The 15,838-nt window shown below is 40.8% G+C and overlaps 1 protein-coding gene across 1 annotated transcript; it reads right to left on the bottom strand.

The window, feature by feature from the left end:
* Positions 1–7,382: 7,382 nt before the first annotated feature.
* Positions 7,383–15,688, bottom strand: si:dkeyp-97a10.2 (uncharacterized). The gene is made up of 7 exons (XM_061050108.1): positions 15,683–15,688; positions 15,423–15,499; positions 12,557–12,619; positions 11,527–11,892; positions 10,084–10,326; positions 8,059–8,155; positions 7,383–7,813 (listed from the first exon to the last, which is right to left on the bottom strand). The coding sequence occupies exons 3-7, from the start codon at positions 12,606–12,608 to the stop codon at positions 7,753–7,755; spliced, it is 819 nt and encodes a 272-aa protein (XP_060906091.1). The 5' UTR covers positions 12,609–12,619; positions 15,423–15,499; positions 15,683–15,688; the 3' UTR covers positions 7,383–7,752.
* Between the last annotated feature and the right edge of the window lie 150 nt (positions 15,689–15,838).

Below are 15,838 nucleotides of genomic sequence, written 5' to 3'. Positions count from 1 at the left end.
AATTTTTTGTAAAAGTTCACTTTTTGTTCTGTTGGATAATCTGGGTAGATTCACCTAAAAAAAAACATCACAAAAGTTATTAAAGGTTTGCATCTTTTGATTCAGTCTTTTAAGGTGACCTAAATGATTGTAGTATTTTTCTTATTGCAGTTTTTTTTTATAGCTCATATGTACGGTGGCCGGTAGGGGTCAAATGCTCAGCAACTGATGAAATGACATACATTTAGAAAAAACGCTCAGCATATATAGAAACGCTGCACATTCAAAAGCAAATGCAAACTACCACAACAAATGCAAAGACACAAACGTGCTTCAAAAGAAACAAACGCGCTGCAAATAGGCAAAACAACTGCATAAGCATCAAACGCGCTGCAAGTATAGAAACAAAACTATGCCCCACTTTCTATTGTGCACAAACACAACTTTATAACATGGAGGGGGGAAAAACACAACTTTGAGAAATGAGGTCTTGCTGAGCGGTGGCTTTGCTAAATTGGATGCCCGGCTACCGGCACCATTGCCTGGCTTGAGTACGGGACTTCAGTCTGCCAGGATTTTGAACTTGTCAGGCCCGGGGCAGAGGGCTCTCCGTGGGTGAAGTGTCAGTGTTTGATGACAGGGAATAATGTTAAACTGTTGCAAAGAGATGATTAGCGAGTTCAACATGGACTCCGGGGACGGGGCAAGCACAAAGTGTCAGGCTGGTAAAGCGGGTGCAGGAGGGATGAGTTGCAGCTGGAGCTCATAGCCCCAGAGCTAGCTCCAGGCATCCCGGGGCTGCAGCCACGGACCCACACTCGGCTCTCGTCCCCGATGTCAAAAACCCAGTCGATTTATCTCTCCTAATCCTAATCTCTGCGTTTCAGTAACATTGAAGTTATCCTGTGTCTTTCAACGATACAACTTCCCCATCTAAACATAACTTTCTGATCCTAGCTGTCTCTCTTACTCGCTCCCGTAAATAAACAGTTTCACAGCGCCCCTACAGGCCTGGAGCACTTCCATTTAAGGCTGGACTTGCAGCGTTTCTGTGTTTGCTGTTGTTTTCTGGTTGTGTGTGTTTTGACTTAAGTTTCGTTTTGCAGCACGTTTGATGCTTATACAGTTGTTTGCCTATTTGCAGCGCATTTGTTTCTTTTGCAGCGCGTTTCAGCCTTTGCATTTGTTGTGGTAGTTTGCATTTGCTTTTGAATGTGCAGTAGTGATGTGAAAAGCAGTTCTTTTCAGTGTACTGAATCAGTAGAATCAGTTCAGTAAAGTGATTCGTTCAAAAGATTCGTTCACCGAATCGTTCAGTACTTCTCCGCAGCTCTGTCTGTGAATCAGAATTTAATAAGCTGAAACACGGCCGAACGCTTAGTTCTGCTCACGATCGTACCGAGAACAGCCGGTGGTGAATAATAAACCAATGAGCTGAGAATTTAGTTGGATAAAGTTACAGTTTGCAAACTGAAAGCTGCTAAAACAATCACATTTATTTTCCCCGACCGTTCTGTTCAGTACGTTCAGTACACGTTCAGTTCGTTCACTGAACGAGAGATCCGCTCTTCCTCTCAGTTCGTTCAGTGAACGAACTGAGAGGAAGAGCGGAACTGAACGAGAGCTCACACACGAGAACGAGAGCACACACACACACACACACACACACACACACACACACACACACACACACACACACACACACACACACACACACACACACACACACTGTACTGACTGAGGAGAGGAGGGAGGGCGGGCTTTGAGTGACTCTTACGGTCTAGAGAGAGAGAAGTTGAGAGTTGAGAAATTAACGACTCTATTCAAGTGATTCAGTTCAGTTCGTTCACCCAGATGATTTGTTCGTTTTGAACGAATCGTTCATGAACTACACATCACTAATGTGCAGCGTTTCTATATATGCTGCGCGTTTTTCTAAATGTATGTCGTTTCATCAGTTGCTGAGCGTTTGACCCCTACCGGCCACCGTACATATGTAATGATAAACGAAAAATCTCACTTTAACTCAGTTTTAAACTCTACACTGAGAGCTAGTTAGCTTAGCTTAGCATAACTCTACGAATTATAAAACTAGTTTATTATCATAATGTGTGTCATTTATTTACTCAACCAAAATAGAGAGAGAAAAAAATGTGGTTAGCTGTATCACGAATTCAACGCTGTGTCATGAAAAACAAACCGTTTCTGGGACTACCTGAAAGCATCATAATTGATTGATCAGACCTCTATTCAACAAACAAGCTGTTTAAAAGTTATCTTCTCCTCTTGAAGACAGAGCTGACAAAGCTTGACTTTTTACATTTTTAGCAATCTGCCTCATCATGTTGTTATTTCAGCAAACTCAGTTACAACTAAATCACAAGAAAATCGATTTCCAACAAACACACTATTGTCTAACATAGGACCACTGAGAGTGAATTGTGGGACAAGTTCCAGACGCATTTTCTGGTCAATCCATAAATGTCCAATGCAACTTTTCTCTTCTGACATTTTAAATACATTTTTCAACAGTTACAAACAAACGATGAAATGCACCAATGATTTTGGATTCCAATAATCCAGAACAATATGACATATAAACTCAAAATATATAGGTACTCATAACCTGTTGCACCAACATGGTTAAAAAAACGTTTGCTTCCAATTCCACTGGTGTCAATCAAACATGGAGTCATGGCTTAATGCCCGGCACAAACCATGACTCCACCTAGTGTTCAGTGCCAGAATTACACTGGTGATACAAAATCGCAGTTTTAGAGATAAAACAACAACAAATAAATTACAAATATTGGCTCCAACAAGGCTCATACTGCTGAAGTGAGCCAGAGTGAAGCCACTGTGTAACTTATGATCTATGGTTGAACCTCGCATCCCAAAGGCAATCATCGCCTATCAGATGATGATAGACGATTGTGCTCAGCTAAACCAATTAGAACAGATCCTGGCTGTAAAGCTTTGCATTTAGGCTACGAGAGTGCAAATAATCTTTGAATCTCACCCTCAACAAGAGAGCAAATACATCCCTGAAAATGTGAATTATTGCTTTTCTAAGTACTGGTAGCTGAATAAAACAGGCTTTGATTTTGAAATGACCAGCTCTCAGAATTGTCTTGAACTTTTTTTCCTATCACACCAGAGAACCCATTATTTTTTTCTTCTTCTGCTTTTCTGTAAGCATGAATAAGTATAGTTCTGGCAGGAAATCGAGAGCTGTGATAAGAGAAAAACAGCTTGAATGTATACACACAGACGTTGAATAATTGGGGTCAGCAGAGGGAAGAGTGGCCGCTGATGTTTCTCATGGAGATGTTGGGGATTACTTCACTCCTCTTTAAAGCTGCAGAGTACAATGCATGCCATAAATAAGCCTGAATCAGCTATTGTGTGTGTGTGTGTGTGTGTGTGTGTGTGTGTGTGTGAGAGAGAGAGACCAGAGAGAGCAGAGATGGTGATAAGATAATATTGAGCTGTCAGAGATCAGCAGGCAGACTTTCCTGGACTGTATGAATTATGACACATGCCGCATTGTAGCAGTTAGCCCTTCCCTGCCGTTCCTCAGTTATTGTTTACTTGTCAGTCCTCTGAGTCTAGCCAGCAGTCTGTGTTGGATTGAATTATTTACACAGTTTCTTTATGGGAATGTTGTGCAAAACCAGAAATAAGAAATAGGAAGGTACCCAGTCCAGCTTTTTCTCAACAAATAAAATGAGCTAATATCAGAATGCTGTGTTTTAGCTAACACCAGTTTGATTGTTGATGATCCAGACTGAAATATTCATCAAATACCCATTACATTCTGTACAGATTTAGATTATGCAGAGAGGATGGGTCATAATCATTTGGGTGTTGTCCAATTTGTATCAGGATTTCAGTTTTTTTCCGATTTCTGTTTTATCGTCAAATACCTGCGAAACCAATGAGCGCTAATAAACAACTGTTAGCATGCGAACATGTTAACATATGAGGTGAAAATGATAAACATTCCTTTATAGCTAAACATCAACATGTTTACAATTCTTTATTAGTATATTAGCAGGCTGTCGTTAGCATTTAGCTTGAATGGTAGCTCCTTTTAAATGTTTTGATGGATTAAATTACACTGCAATTTGAGTTTGATTTTAAAGATTTGATGGAAGCGTGGATACACTTTACAGCCTTGAACTTTTAAACATCATTACAGATTTGAAGTTCATTTTCCTGCTCACTTTTAAAAGCAGATAAGGAAGTAGGCTACTAATGCTGCAGCCTCACAGAGCTGGAAATGTGGCTGTACCAGGTCTGTTTTAGGAGCAGTTTCTGGGTCAATGATGTTTAATATTTTTGACCTCTCTCCACAGTCAGCTGGTCAGGGCCATTTCAACCCAAACTGGCATGGAAAATATAATTAATGTGTTTTGTGGAGCTACTGGAACAGTTCAAAAGTAGGTATTTTGCTTCATTATCTTTTTTCCGTTAAAGGTCAAGGCCTTTAGTTGCTACTCTTACTTTTGTTTTCCACGAATACAATGAATAAAACGGAAATAACATTGACTCTTTAGTACTTTTGCCCTACTGAAGATAATAACATTTAAAAAAAAAAAATGGTACTTCATGTTTTTCAAACACAGGCTGATGGATTTCCCTGAAGAGCTGGACATTGGGAATAAAGAAGAAAATAAGATATAGCCTATACTTTATTAATCATAGGAAGGGGGATTTACTCTGTTGTTGAACATGCGACACAGAAATGCACAAATAGGATCCTATGGACATCCACTAATGGAGAGATGTCAGAGTGAGTGAGCACTCCTGAGCTGGTGGGAGGGGTTTCGGTGCCTTGCTCAAGGGCACCTCGGTAGTGCTCAGGAAGTGAACCGGTATCTCTCAAGCTAACAGACCAATTTCCAGACTTACCACCTGCCACTCATCGGTTCCCAACCCAAGTCCCATACAGGCAGAGCTTCTGTGGCCCCTAGAACTAAAACAGGAAATTACGCTATATTTTCAGTTTTGATGGTGTTATGCACTTTTTTTCCTTTTACAGTAAACTACGATGGGTTTATGCATGACGATACAAGATGTCACTCAGGACTTATCTTTGCTACACAATCAATGCTCACTGTATCAACTTGCTTGATTGGTTAATCATTTTACATTTATAGAATACCACCACACTACCACTGTTGAATGATATCTTCACTCCTTCAGATACAAGCTCTTAAGAGCGAGGATCCAGCTCTAGAGGAGGCTCTGCAGCCTGCAGGATTAGCTCCACATGATGGATGTGAGTCTCCTGCACCTCCACTTCCTCTGAAGTCTGACAGGAGGCACATGAACGCAACGGAGCACTGAGGTACAATAGGAGCAGTACTAATGGGCTAGCGATAGGGGTGGGGTGGGGTGGCGGGGGGGGGGTGTTTGGCACAAATCTGGCTGAGGGAGCCATATGAGAAATGATCCTTCACCTTGTTACGCTCACATTGTCATCTTCAGAGATTTCTTTATATTTCCAACATTTGCAAAGCTGAAAACTGTTATTACATAAAAGGTGCAATTTAAAGGGGCATGGAACCTCAGCGATAATCTGACTTTAGAGTGATCTGTATTCGACACATATCACTCAACATTTCTCATTCCATTTTCAGAATATTTCATCATTGTCTTTTTCCACCTTGGGATGAAACCACAGGGAGTTAAAAACTGTATCTACTTTTCAGGCGATATTGAGGACTTTTGTAGCTGCAAATGGAGCGGCTATTCTTTGATACATTTTGAATTATTGGCATAGAAAGCAGTCTTTGGCTAAAACTCCCAGAGGCACACCTTAACTTTCATGGCAGATGTTCAATTGCTTTTTCCTCCCACACACGTGATACAATTTGTCCTGAGTTTGGCCTCTGGCTCCTCATGGTCTCACTTCCTCTATGTGGTCCAGTATATCTCATTATACTGCTCAGGGTTAGAGGGTTCATTTCACATGGGGCGTGATGGACATGCTGGGAAAGTTAACATTGACTGTGTCGATGATTTCCAGAGAAATAAGTCTCACACACAATTTGTGGTTTCTTCATGGTGGGGGGGCAAGATAAAAGTGTCTAATAAAAATGTGTGAAGTTGAATTCAATGTGAGTCAGGATCACAGTGAGCTTAAACCGACTGTAAATATTAATGAAGGAGCCTGAGTGACATCACCCATCTGTTACTACAGGGGACTTTGAAGTCCCATCGATGGCAGTCGACATGCTGGAAATACTGTCTCACCCGAGCTTTCAGTCAGCCTAACTACAGACTAAGAGCTGGAGCTGAAGCCGGTTTTAACCGCCTGTCAATCAGGTCAGCTAGGCTCTAGGTAGAATCTGTCATTTTTGAAAAGACAGCCTCGTCACACATGTTCTTGCCTGATAAGTTTTGTTTCATGATATATTTTCAGTTACAGACACTTGATAGCATCTCAGGAAATTAAACTTGAAGGTTCTCCTTCTTTATATTTGTGAACTGGTCTACAAATGTAAGCCTCTATGGGAATAATTAAATGCCGAGTTACTGTTTTGCTAACTGCTGTGCAATTAATCCAAGAACAATGTTGCTTCTTTGCAACCTGGCCTGTAGCAAGCTAAGACTAGCCCTGTGAATTCAGTGCTCAAACCTTTTCTTTTAATTTGATTTAATGACTCCAGAATCAGTGAGCTGAGTCACATCTCATGAAGGGATTTTATTATGAACATTTTCATACATTGTAAAGTTTACACAAAATAATAATTTAAAGCCCCTGGAAATCCAAATCATAATGACACTAAACAAATGGAATAACATACTCTGTAATATTAATGGTTAAGTTTCTATAAAATTGTACTGCCGTGATTTGGGCGTGGCTACGTTGGCAAATTTATAAATAATATTCAGCATTTTTTTTTTTTTAAAGACACACAGCAGCAAATCAGCTTTTCACACTGCACAAGTGGCCTTCCTGGGCTAAGTATTGACGTGTTGAGTGTCTGCAGAGGGACTTCTGTAATGCTTGTAAGCAACACCAGAACGTGACATTTTAGCAGTTCATCAGCTAGCACTGCAATCACAGATTAAATAGAGGCATCTAAGCTAAGGGTTACATGTTATCTGGTGACTATGACGTGGACTTGCAAAGCTTTTTGTAACCAATCAACCAATCAGAGACCGGTAAAAATGAATGTTTTCTCATAGAAATCCCTCTGTTTTCTAATTCGATCCAAGCTCAGATGACTCAGACAAATCAGACAGTGAAGTGCTGCATGGCACTTATGTCACATGCATCATTATTGTGTTAACAAAAAAAAAAAGCCAGGCAGATATCAATCACATGTTAAATTGGCCACGCCCAGAGTTTTGAGAAATGGTCAATACAGAATAAAAAGCCATTTTTGACCTAGGGTTTAATTTAGTAATGAATGTTTATTCTCATTCAGATTTTATGGAGGCCTAAAAAGACTCCCATCTTTGACATCATAAATGCATTTTTACAGTTTGAAGCCTGATTTCCAGAGGCTTTAATTGAACACAGTAATAGGTGCAGTCCAGCAGGAGGCAGTGTATAAAAACAATGCTGACTCTTCAAGGTCAATATCCATTTTAAGATATTTGTTATTAGCCTGTAAGCAGTTCACTCTTCACATTGTTTCAGTGCAGCGTAAGGTCATATTGCTCACAGGACGGGAAGGTCCACCGTTACAGCCCTGTCCATTTCCTGTTCTCCTCCCCGAGACCTTTGAGTAACAGACACGTGTCCTCGGCTGTCCTTTAGATGGCATCGTCCAAATGTTCGTGCAGCCTCTCGCCTCTGTTATTGTGCCTGTGTCTTCTGTAAAGAAACCAAGCGTCCAGTTAAGATTGAGTCAACATGGCATTGTTCGTTGAGAAACATGCATCACGTCTTGCACTCACATTAGCTGTTGCATTTTTCTGTATATATTTTTAACTCTTTTTTCATGTTCTTAATAAAGCAGCAGCTGCCGTTGTTATTTTTCTCACACGGCTTTATAAAAGGCATTAGCCTGTAAGGAGATCTGTGGTTGTGACTGCTGGTATAAACGTGCATTCCTGTACCTCCACAGCAGAAATGCCAGAACTCCTCCGACCAGCAGCAGGAGGACAAGACACACCACGGCCGCTGTGGTCCCTCTGCCCTTCGTCTCACAAGGTTCTGTCAACCAGAAAAAAGACACCCATTAGGAGAAAATACACACAAGTCATGTCCTAAAATAGCAAAAAAAAGTCCTCTGAAATATGTCTTCTCAGCAGCTCAACTGAGTGAAACAACAGGAGCTAACAGGAGGAATCCTAAAACACTCTTGTTGGATCATCCCACCTTTTGGCAGGTACAAAGAATTGCATTTGTCCCGCCTGTTTAGCAACAGTGATAGCAGCTGTAGCAGTAGTGATGGGAGTGATTTATTGATCGCACCGTGGAAAATCCTTTATCACCCAAACACCAGCAGTGATATAATACACGGAAACGAAGTGCAATTCAGGACACGGCTGAAAACAGAAACAAGGAGTGTGATTTCTAAAAATCTAGGACACCAGACAATGGGCTGACTTCAAGTAAGATGTAACAGGCATAACCATCTTTTATCCTTAAACTCCTTATAGAAAACAAAAATTCTCATCATGTATGGGTACTCAATGTGCAATAGACCGCTGTTTTTTTTGGACCTGTTCAAATTCTGCCAGTGATTAACTTCATGATGTTCATGTCTCCACCACTATCATCACAAATTAAGCTCAGGAGTGGAAAATTACCATCTCCTGTAGTTAGAGATAGAAAAACACTCACCAATCAACATCCCCAATGTTGCACAACGTTCATCACTAACACAAACACGACTGTCACGTTTGGACAAATTGTCTTCCAGAGAGAGAGGGGAAACTATTACAAGATGTGAAAGTCATCATCAGTCTGTTATTTTTGAGAGGTGCAGCTACGCAGAAGAAGAGTTTTTTTTCTTCTTCTGTTAAGCAAGATTTACCGTGCAGGAGTGACTCTACAGGGTCTCAATTTGTGTTAAGTTTTGTTACATAGACAACTAGTGACATTATGTGTCAACGTCCAGTTCTTTACATGTGGAATGATCTTTAAAAATTGACAAGCATCTCGTGTATTTAATGAAACAATTCAAACAATGTATGTCACTTGCTATTGATTTTTGTGAATACTCGCTCAAAAGAAATGTCCAGTGATGGTCCAGCAGAGGACCAGGGACTTGACTATTAGTTCAGCAGTGTAAGAAAGGTCACCTGTCATTCAAAGCTTGGTTTGAAAATGGAAAAAATCCACTTGAGCTTGATAGCACTTGTCTGGTCTTCTGAGTACTCAAAGTTGCTTTTTACACCGCAGGTCTCACCCACATTAACGCCACATTCACACAGTGATGGCAGAGGCTCCTGTGCAAAGTGTTCATCAGAATATAATAATCCCATTTAAACACATTCAGGGTTCATTACCCAAGGACACGTCAACATGTGACAACAGGAGCTGGGGATCGAACCTTGAACTACTGGTTGAGAGACGACCGACTCTACCACTGATCCACAGGCGCTAATTAGCAGAAGTATAAGTGTAAGTACGCATATTTTTCAGGATGCTGGATTGGATCTTCTTTAATATATTAAGAAAAATATCCTGTGTGGTTCTTTGTCACTGATGTGTAATGTTGAATCTAGGATTTGTAATTTTGTTAAAGGTTGAATTTGAATTCTAATTCTTCAAATATGGAATTTAAAAATGCTGTCAACATTTACATATTAAAACACATGTCATGTCCTGTCCTTTTAGCTCTGTTTTGGTTGCTACCAATTCATAAGAACTGTATCTGACCTATTAGCTGCTAAATGCTAAAATTCATGTGTTTGCAATTTGGCATTGGCAGGTAATGTACATTGGGTTTTTTGTACAGCCACCTGCAGTACAAAGGGAGATTTTTGTTTTGGTTTAGCAAGAGCTACCATGCAGGATTGGCTGACTGTTCACTATGAAGCTGTGAGGAAACCAAAGCAGTAATATTGTGGGCTGTAAAGCCACGAAAACGCTCTGAAGATGAACAAAGAAAACAAGATGGGGTCATCATGTACCTGCAGTGTAGGTGGCTGAGCTGTAGCCCAGCTTGTTGCTGACAATGCAGCTGAAGAATCCACAGAAAGGCTTCATGGTCACAAACAGTGTCGTTCCATCTTTAGAGACTGTCCCCACAGTCTGAGTGATGGCAGCTCTCTCGTGGAGCCAGCTGAAGTGCGGGTCCGTCCCCCAGGCCTCGCCGCAGACCAGCGAGGGACCGTGAGAACTGTTGATGCTGACTGAGACATGGTGCACCGCCTCTGCACAGACGGACAGAAAAAGATGAAGGCAGGATTGAGGAAAGGTGATCAAGATGAAGGTTAAAAGCTGAGACTCGAGGAGATGCGAGATGCTCTGTCTGTTATAAAATAAGAATAATGGCAGAGGGCTGTCTAAGAGGGTCCGACACACAAAGAATCATGGGAGACATTTAAGGCTGTCAGGAGAAACTGGCTCAGTTTCAGAGACAATAATGAGACCGCAGAGTGAGGCATAATGTCAGAGAATGGGATGATGGAAAACCCTGGAAGCTGTGAGAGCAGATGCAGAGGAGCGCGGAGCTGATGAATTGATACTGTTAGAGCAGACGGATGAGGGAGAAAGCAAAGAAGCTTTGACAGGAAACTAAAAAAGCGACAACGAGAAAAGACTCATCGCAGAAGCGCCGAGACAAAAGAAGGATCCCGAGAGCAAAGCCTATAAGCAAATGTAATTTCAAGTGCTATAATTCTAAATGAGGACATCCACTATCAGAATAAAACAATGCCCGCTGGCGTGAAATTAAAACACATTTACAGCTTTATACTGTAATGTTGAGACTCTTCATCCTCACATGGGGACATTACATTTTGATAATACTTAATTCTGCTCGTTGGCCTCGTTCATTGACACTATGTTCTCCATCTTGTGGTCATAACAGCGTATTACAGCCTTCAGTGTAAATTCAAGATGGTTGCGATCCAAACTAGCATGTTTTACAGCCGTCCCCAACAGAGAACTTGATCAGGTACAAAACCTCCTCAAAATCTATGATTGAAACATGTTAATTTATGTTTATTGACGTTTGTAGCTTGATATGGTTTACACATTTGACAAATTTTATCTATAGTAAAATGCAGGCTACACCGCGATTAAGCAAGAAGTCCTCATATGAGGTCATCATTTGAGCAAATAAATTAAAAGTGTAAAAAATAAGGAAACAATCTTATGAAGAAACAGTAGCATGTGCTACAAATAAGTCTAATTTATTTTAAAATGTTATTAATGCAGCGTATATTTCTCTAACGAGAGCAGAAAAATTGCTGAAAAGTGGAGTCGCCCCCTGCTGACCCATAAAGAGAATGCAGGGTTAAGGCTCTTGGCCAATAAAGACATAATTTACTCTACTAATAGTTCATGAATGTCTACAGAGTATACAGACTTGACAGTAACTTCCTTCACATGCTGCAGTCATACTGTACCATACATCCTGACGATGCAGTGTGCCGTGGTTTTGACCCCTGTGTGATCCGTCACCGTCACAGCGTACACTCCGCTGTCCGTGCCGCTGTATCCATTAATCTGAAGTGTCGTCTCCTGCTGCTGCATGTTACCATGGACGTTTGGCCTCGTACCAGCACATTTGGAGCCACTGCCAGGACAAGTGGCCAGAGTCTCACTCTTTGGAGTGACTCCAGACTCAGGCTCCCGGTCCCAGGTCACCATAAGGATCTCTTCCAGGGGTCCCTGCTCGATGCGGGCTGTCAGAACCAGAATTGAGCCGGGGATGACGTACATGAGCTCCTCGTTGAGGATGTCCACAGACATACAGCGGAGCCCACATGGCACTGACAACACATCATACAACCTTTTTTTAATGCATGCTTCAAACCACATCCAGTATATATATATATATATATATATATATATATATTCAGATGACAAGCAGGATCCACATTCAATAATTTTGACCTTTGTACGGTCTGCACTGTTGGGTCAGAAGTGGATGCTTTTAGAGCAAACAATGACATAACACTTCATCCCCTCCTCGGCATGTTCCTCATGAATATGTATGGCTGCTTCTTGTCAAACAATGTCAAGCGATGATTTATAGTGCACGACAGCCATGCCTAATACGATATCCATCAAAGCACATCAAAATCCTAAAATCTGTGTCAAAACTCCATTGGACCTGCTGAGTCTTTTTGCGTACACCACATGGAGTATTAATCATAAATAACTACATAGGCAAAGGATAGAAGAGAAGTAAAAAATGAAAGTGTTGGAATGAGTGCAAAATGCAGTTTTAACTGGGGATCTTTTGCATGCAAATCGTTGTGCATCATCTAATCGCTGCCTTGAGCTTTATTTGTCTTCTCAGAGAAGAAAAGAAGGCTGCTTGCTATCTCTTGCACACAGGACAAAAAAAAATGTGTTTTTCTCTTTACAGTCTCATGCAGGGCTTAAAACAGAAATCATTAAGATGCTGGATTATGACAAAAAAAGCCTTACTCAAGAAAAGCAGCAGGGCAACTCTGCAGCTCAGGAAACACTGAAGATCCATAACACCTGCTGCTGCAGACAGAGAACACAGAGCAGAATTTGTCCATGACCTCGGCAACAGCACATCATCTCTACCCTGTTCCTCTGCAGCAGGGGTTGCAGGAATTATCATACCACCTCCAGAGAAAATGTGAAATTAAAATGAGAGCAAAAACAATTAAAGAAGCATGTCCTCTCTATTAAAAAAAAATGCAATCCAAATGTTTAGGGTATTCTCTTCTTTTCCTAATTTGTTTGTGAAGTAGCCAAAGAACAGCAGCACTGGCGCTGCAGAGAACTTGGAACGATGTAGGGGACGGGTTCAGTGCCAAAACTAAAATGAACCCCCTGAAGCACAGCTGCTACAACAAAAACACACACAGAGAGGAAGCTCTGATAGCTGTGCAGGAACACAACCCAACCTGTATTGAGTATAACCCGGAATTCACTTTTACTGTTTAGCTTTAAGTTATAAAAGAGTGGGGTTCACCTACCTCTCCACCGTTGCAAACCAAAAACACAAAATCAAAAGCTCTTCCACTCTAAATGTTCACTTTCTCAGAGGTTAAAGTGCAGCAATTCACTCGGCAATTCTAGATTCATGGCCCAAAATAAAATAAAAAACAATATCTTCAAAGCAGTTGCCTTGGCATTGTGAGAAATAATCTCGTTAAAGATGACAGTTCCTCGATCTTCTGCTGTCACTGCAAACAACGTCAAACAGCGTGTAAAGCTAAATGTTTCAGGGACTTTCCTCGCCTCTCTCCGGCCTTTATCTCTGCCTGTCAAGTCCAGTCAGTGTGAGTTAGCACTGTAGGCGTCACCTTGTTTTCATGCAGTTTCCTCCCCCTCCTTGACTGCCCCCCCCTCTTTTCCTGTACAGTAAACGCTTCTGTCTGCTTTGTTTCCAAATAAATGTACTTTCCATTGTACAGCCTCCCCTCCACATTCCCAGCCCTTTCCCCCCTTCCTCCGACCTGTGTCCACCACACACTTTAATCTCACAATACAACATGTTCAATCTGGATTTTCACACCACTGTTGTTGCTGTTTGTAAACAGAGATAAAATACATTGGTATTCTTCAGAAGGGGAAGCCAATAACAATGTTGAAACTCTGTCTTGTGAAATAGGCTTTGTACTGCAGGCTTCTTATCCAGCACATACACTGTTTGTCCTGCAGGCACAACAATACACTGTCTCGGTTTTGGATTGTTAAAAAAAAAAGGGGTAATACATGAATTACTCTATTCTTATATGCTCACACCTTCAAGGGGAATGCAGACAGTTTCTTTGTCATAGTTATTGTCTTTTCTCTGGGAAAGTTCTGCAGAAGAAACCCTAATTAAAAGACTGCTTCATAAAAGGGCTGCTTGATTTGGTGGTTCATATTCTGGCTTTTTCCTGACACATTTTAATCAGAAATATGAACCTCAGATATCTGCACAAACTCTTCAAAAGCCCTCAGCCAAACACGATTCTGTTACATGATAATAAAAAAAAAGCTCCAGAAACACGACGAGAAAGACCTTAAGGTGAGATTTTCAACTCCACACCTCTTTCAGCGCAGTGTAACATAACGACATCTCATACTCAGGGTTTAGCTCCGCAGCTTCTCCCTATGTGAAACACATCCCGGGGGCACAGATGTAACGAGTGATTTTTAAACTGATTATAAATCCATTTGTATTTGCAGAGTGTTTATGAATAATCATGGGAAACACAGCTGTGGCTCCCACTGTGCTCTTTGTCTACAGACGAGTGCTGTTAGCAGGAATTAGCCAGTGGGTGGCACTAATACATCAGCCGAATAATGTCAACATTCAGCTCTCACTTAAGACTCAGCAGACAGCATAACAAGCTTCTGGATCCATGTACCACATCATTTATGTCTAGTTTTGCGTCACTTTAATCAGTGTTAATGCACAAGTGAGCACATTTAAGGATGCATTAAGATGTTGTTACCTAAAATAACATATTAATCTTTTTTTGGAGAGATTATATCTTCACTGTGACTCTGACAGGGGGGCAATGAAATGACCTTCAGACGGTACTGTCAAAAGTAAGACAATCAACATGTTGGTAAAATAAAAGTTTTATAATCTCCAAAATGGGATATAGACAGTGCAGAACAAGGTCTATCAGTATTTTATTGTTTCTCCATTTCATTGATCTAACAACCCTTTTAATTGGAAATGACAAGAAAAAAATAGTAAAAATCAAGCTCATTATTAACTTGTGCTGCTCTTGAAAAGTCTTCGTACTATTTGAGTGTAAAAATAAATGTTCTTTTGGTATTCACTCCTCAGTTTCAAATATGTATGCATGCGTCCTTGTGCTGTTTGTCCCTTCTCCCCTACTGTTGTCTCCAGCTCCGCCCAGGTGAAGTTACTGATCACTTACTGAGTAATGAGGTGCGTCTGGCCTCAGTGCTTTAAAGCCCAGAGCTGAGTTCAAGAGGAGAGAGACTTTTGGAGTGGGGACTGCTGTGACGCTCAGTCAGGGGTTGTGGGGTTGTTGTGTTCTGCTGAATTAGTGCTTGAGTTGATCTTTGTTTAATGATTGAGCTTGTCTATACTAAAAAAAATCTCTTGGTTTTGATTTTGCTGAGGTTCTTCAGGTCACTTCATTAGGTCAATGTGTCGGTTGTTGTTAGCTTCTATAGATCGGCACAATGAAGATGTTTTAGTTTGATAACGACAAATTTAAGATGGTTTCTATATTGATTATTAGAGCTCTCAAGAACAGCCGTCAATGTTGTGCTTTGCCTCTGTGCAATGCCTGTCAGCACCTGTGTGTCTGATCAGACTTAAAGCTGATCGTTTGCACTTACTGACATTGTTTCCTCTTTTGTAGATCCTTGCTTGTGTTGTACTTCCTCTCTGATGTACGTCGCTTTGGATAGAGGCGTCTGCTGGGAATTGTGAATTGTAGAAGTGTGGCGGGGCTTACACAAACGTTATCATCAAACACAGGAGTGGAAAGAAACATAATTAAAGCAACATACATAAATAGAAAATGTAAGACATTTCTACTACATGTATTTAAATTCATGTTTTACATTCCTTTACACTTATTTTATGGCATCTTTACTTACTAGTTTATCTACCGATGTGGATAGTTTCTGCATCAACACTATAAAAAGAAAAGTAGTGACAGTAGACAGCACATATTACATTGTTAATAATTAATATCACTCATTAAGCAGCAACATAATGCTGAAGCTGGTCAAGGTTGAGTGAATTTAAGGAGA

Source organism: Labrus mixtus, chromosome 11 (genome assembly GCF_963584025.1).
Source record: "Labrus mixtus chromosome 11, fLabMix1.1, whole genome shotgun sequence".
NCBI lineage: Eukaryota > Metazoa > Chordata > Actinopteri > Labriformes > Labridae > Labrus > Labrus mixtus.
This window is presented reverse-complemented; position numbering and strand designations above follow the sequence as displayed.

Bases quoted from the DNA above. Each gene is read 5' to 3' on its own strand.
- si:dkeyp-97a10.2 (XM_061050108.1), bottom strand. From the start codon at position 12,608: ATGGATCTTCAGTGTTTCCTGAGCTGCAGAGTTGCCCTGCTGCTTTTC. The intron at 11,893-12,556 runs GTAAGGCTTTTT...ATGTGTTGTCAG, and splicing joins TGCCCTGCTGCTTTTCTTGA to TGCCATGTGGGCTCCGCTGT. The intron at 8,156-10,083 runs GTACATGATGAC...TCTGGTTGACAG, and splicing joins CTCAGCCACCTACACTGCAG to AACCTTGTGAGACGAAGGGC.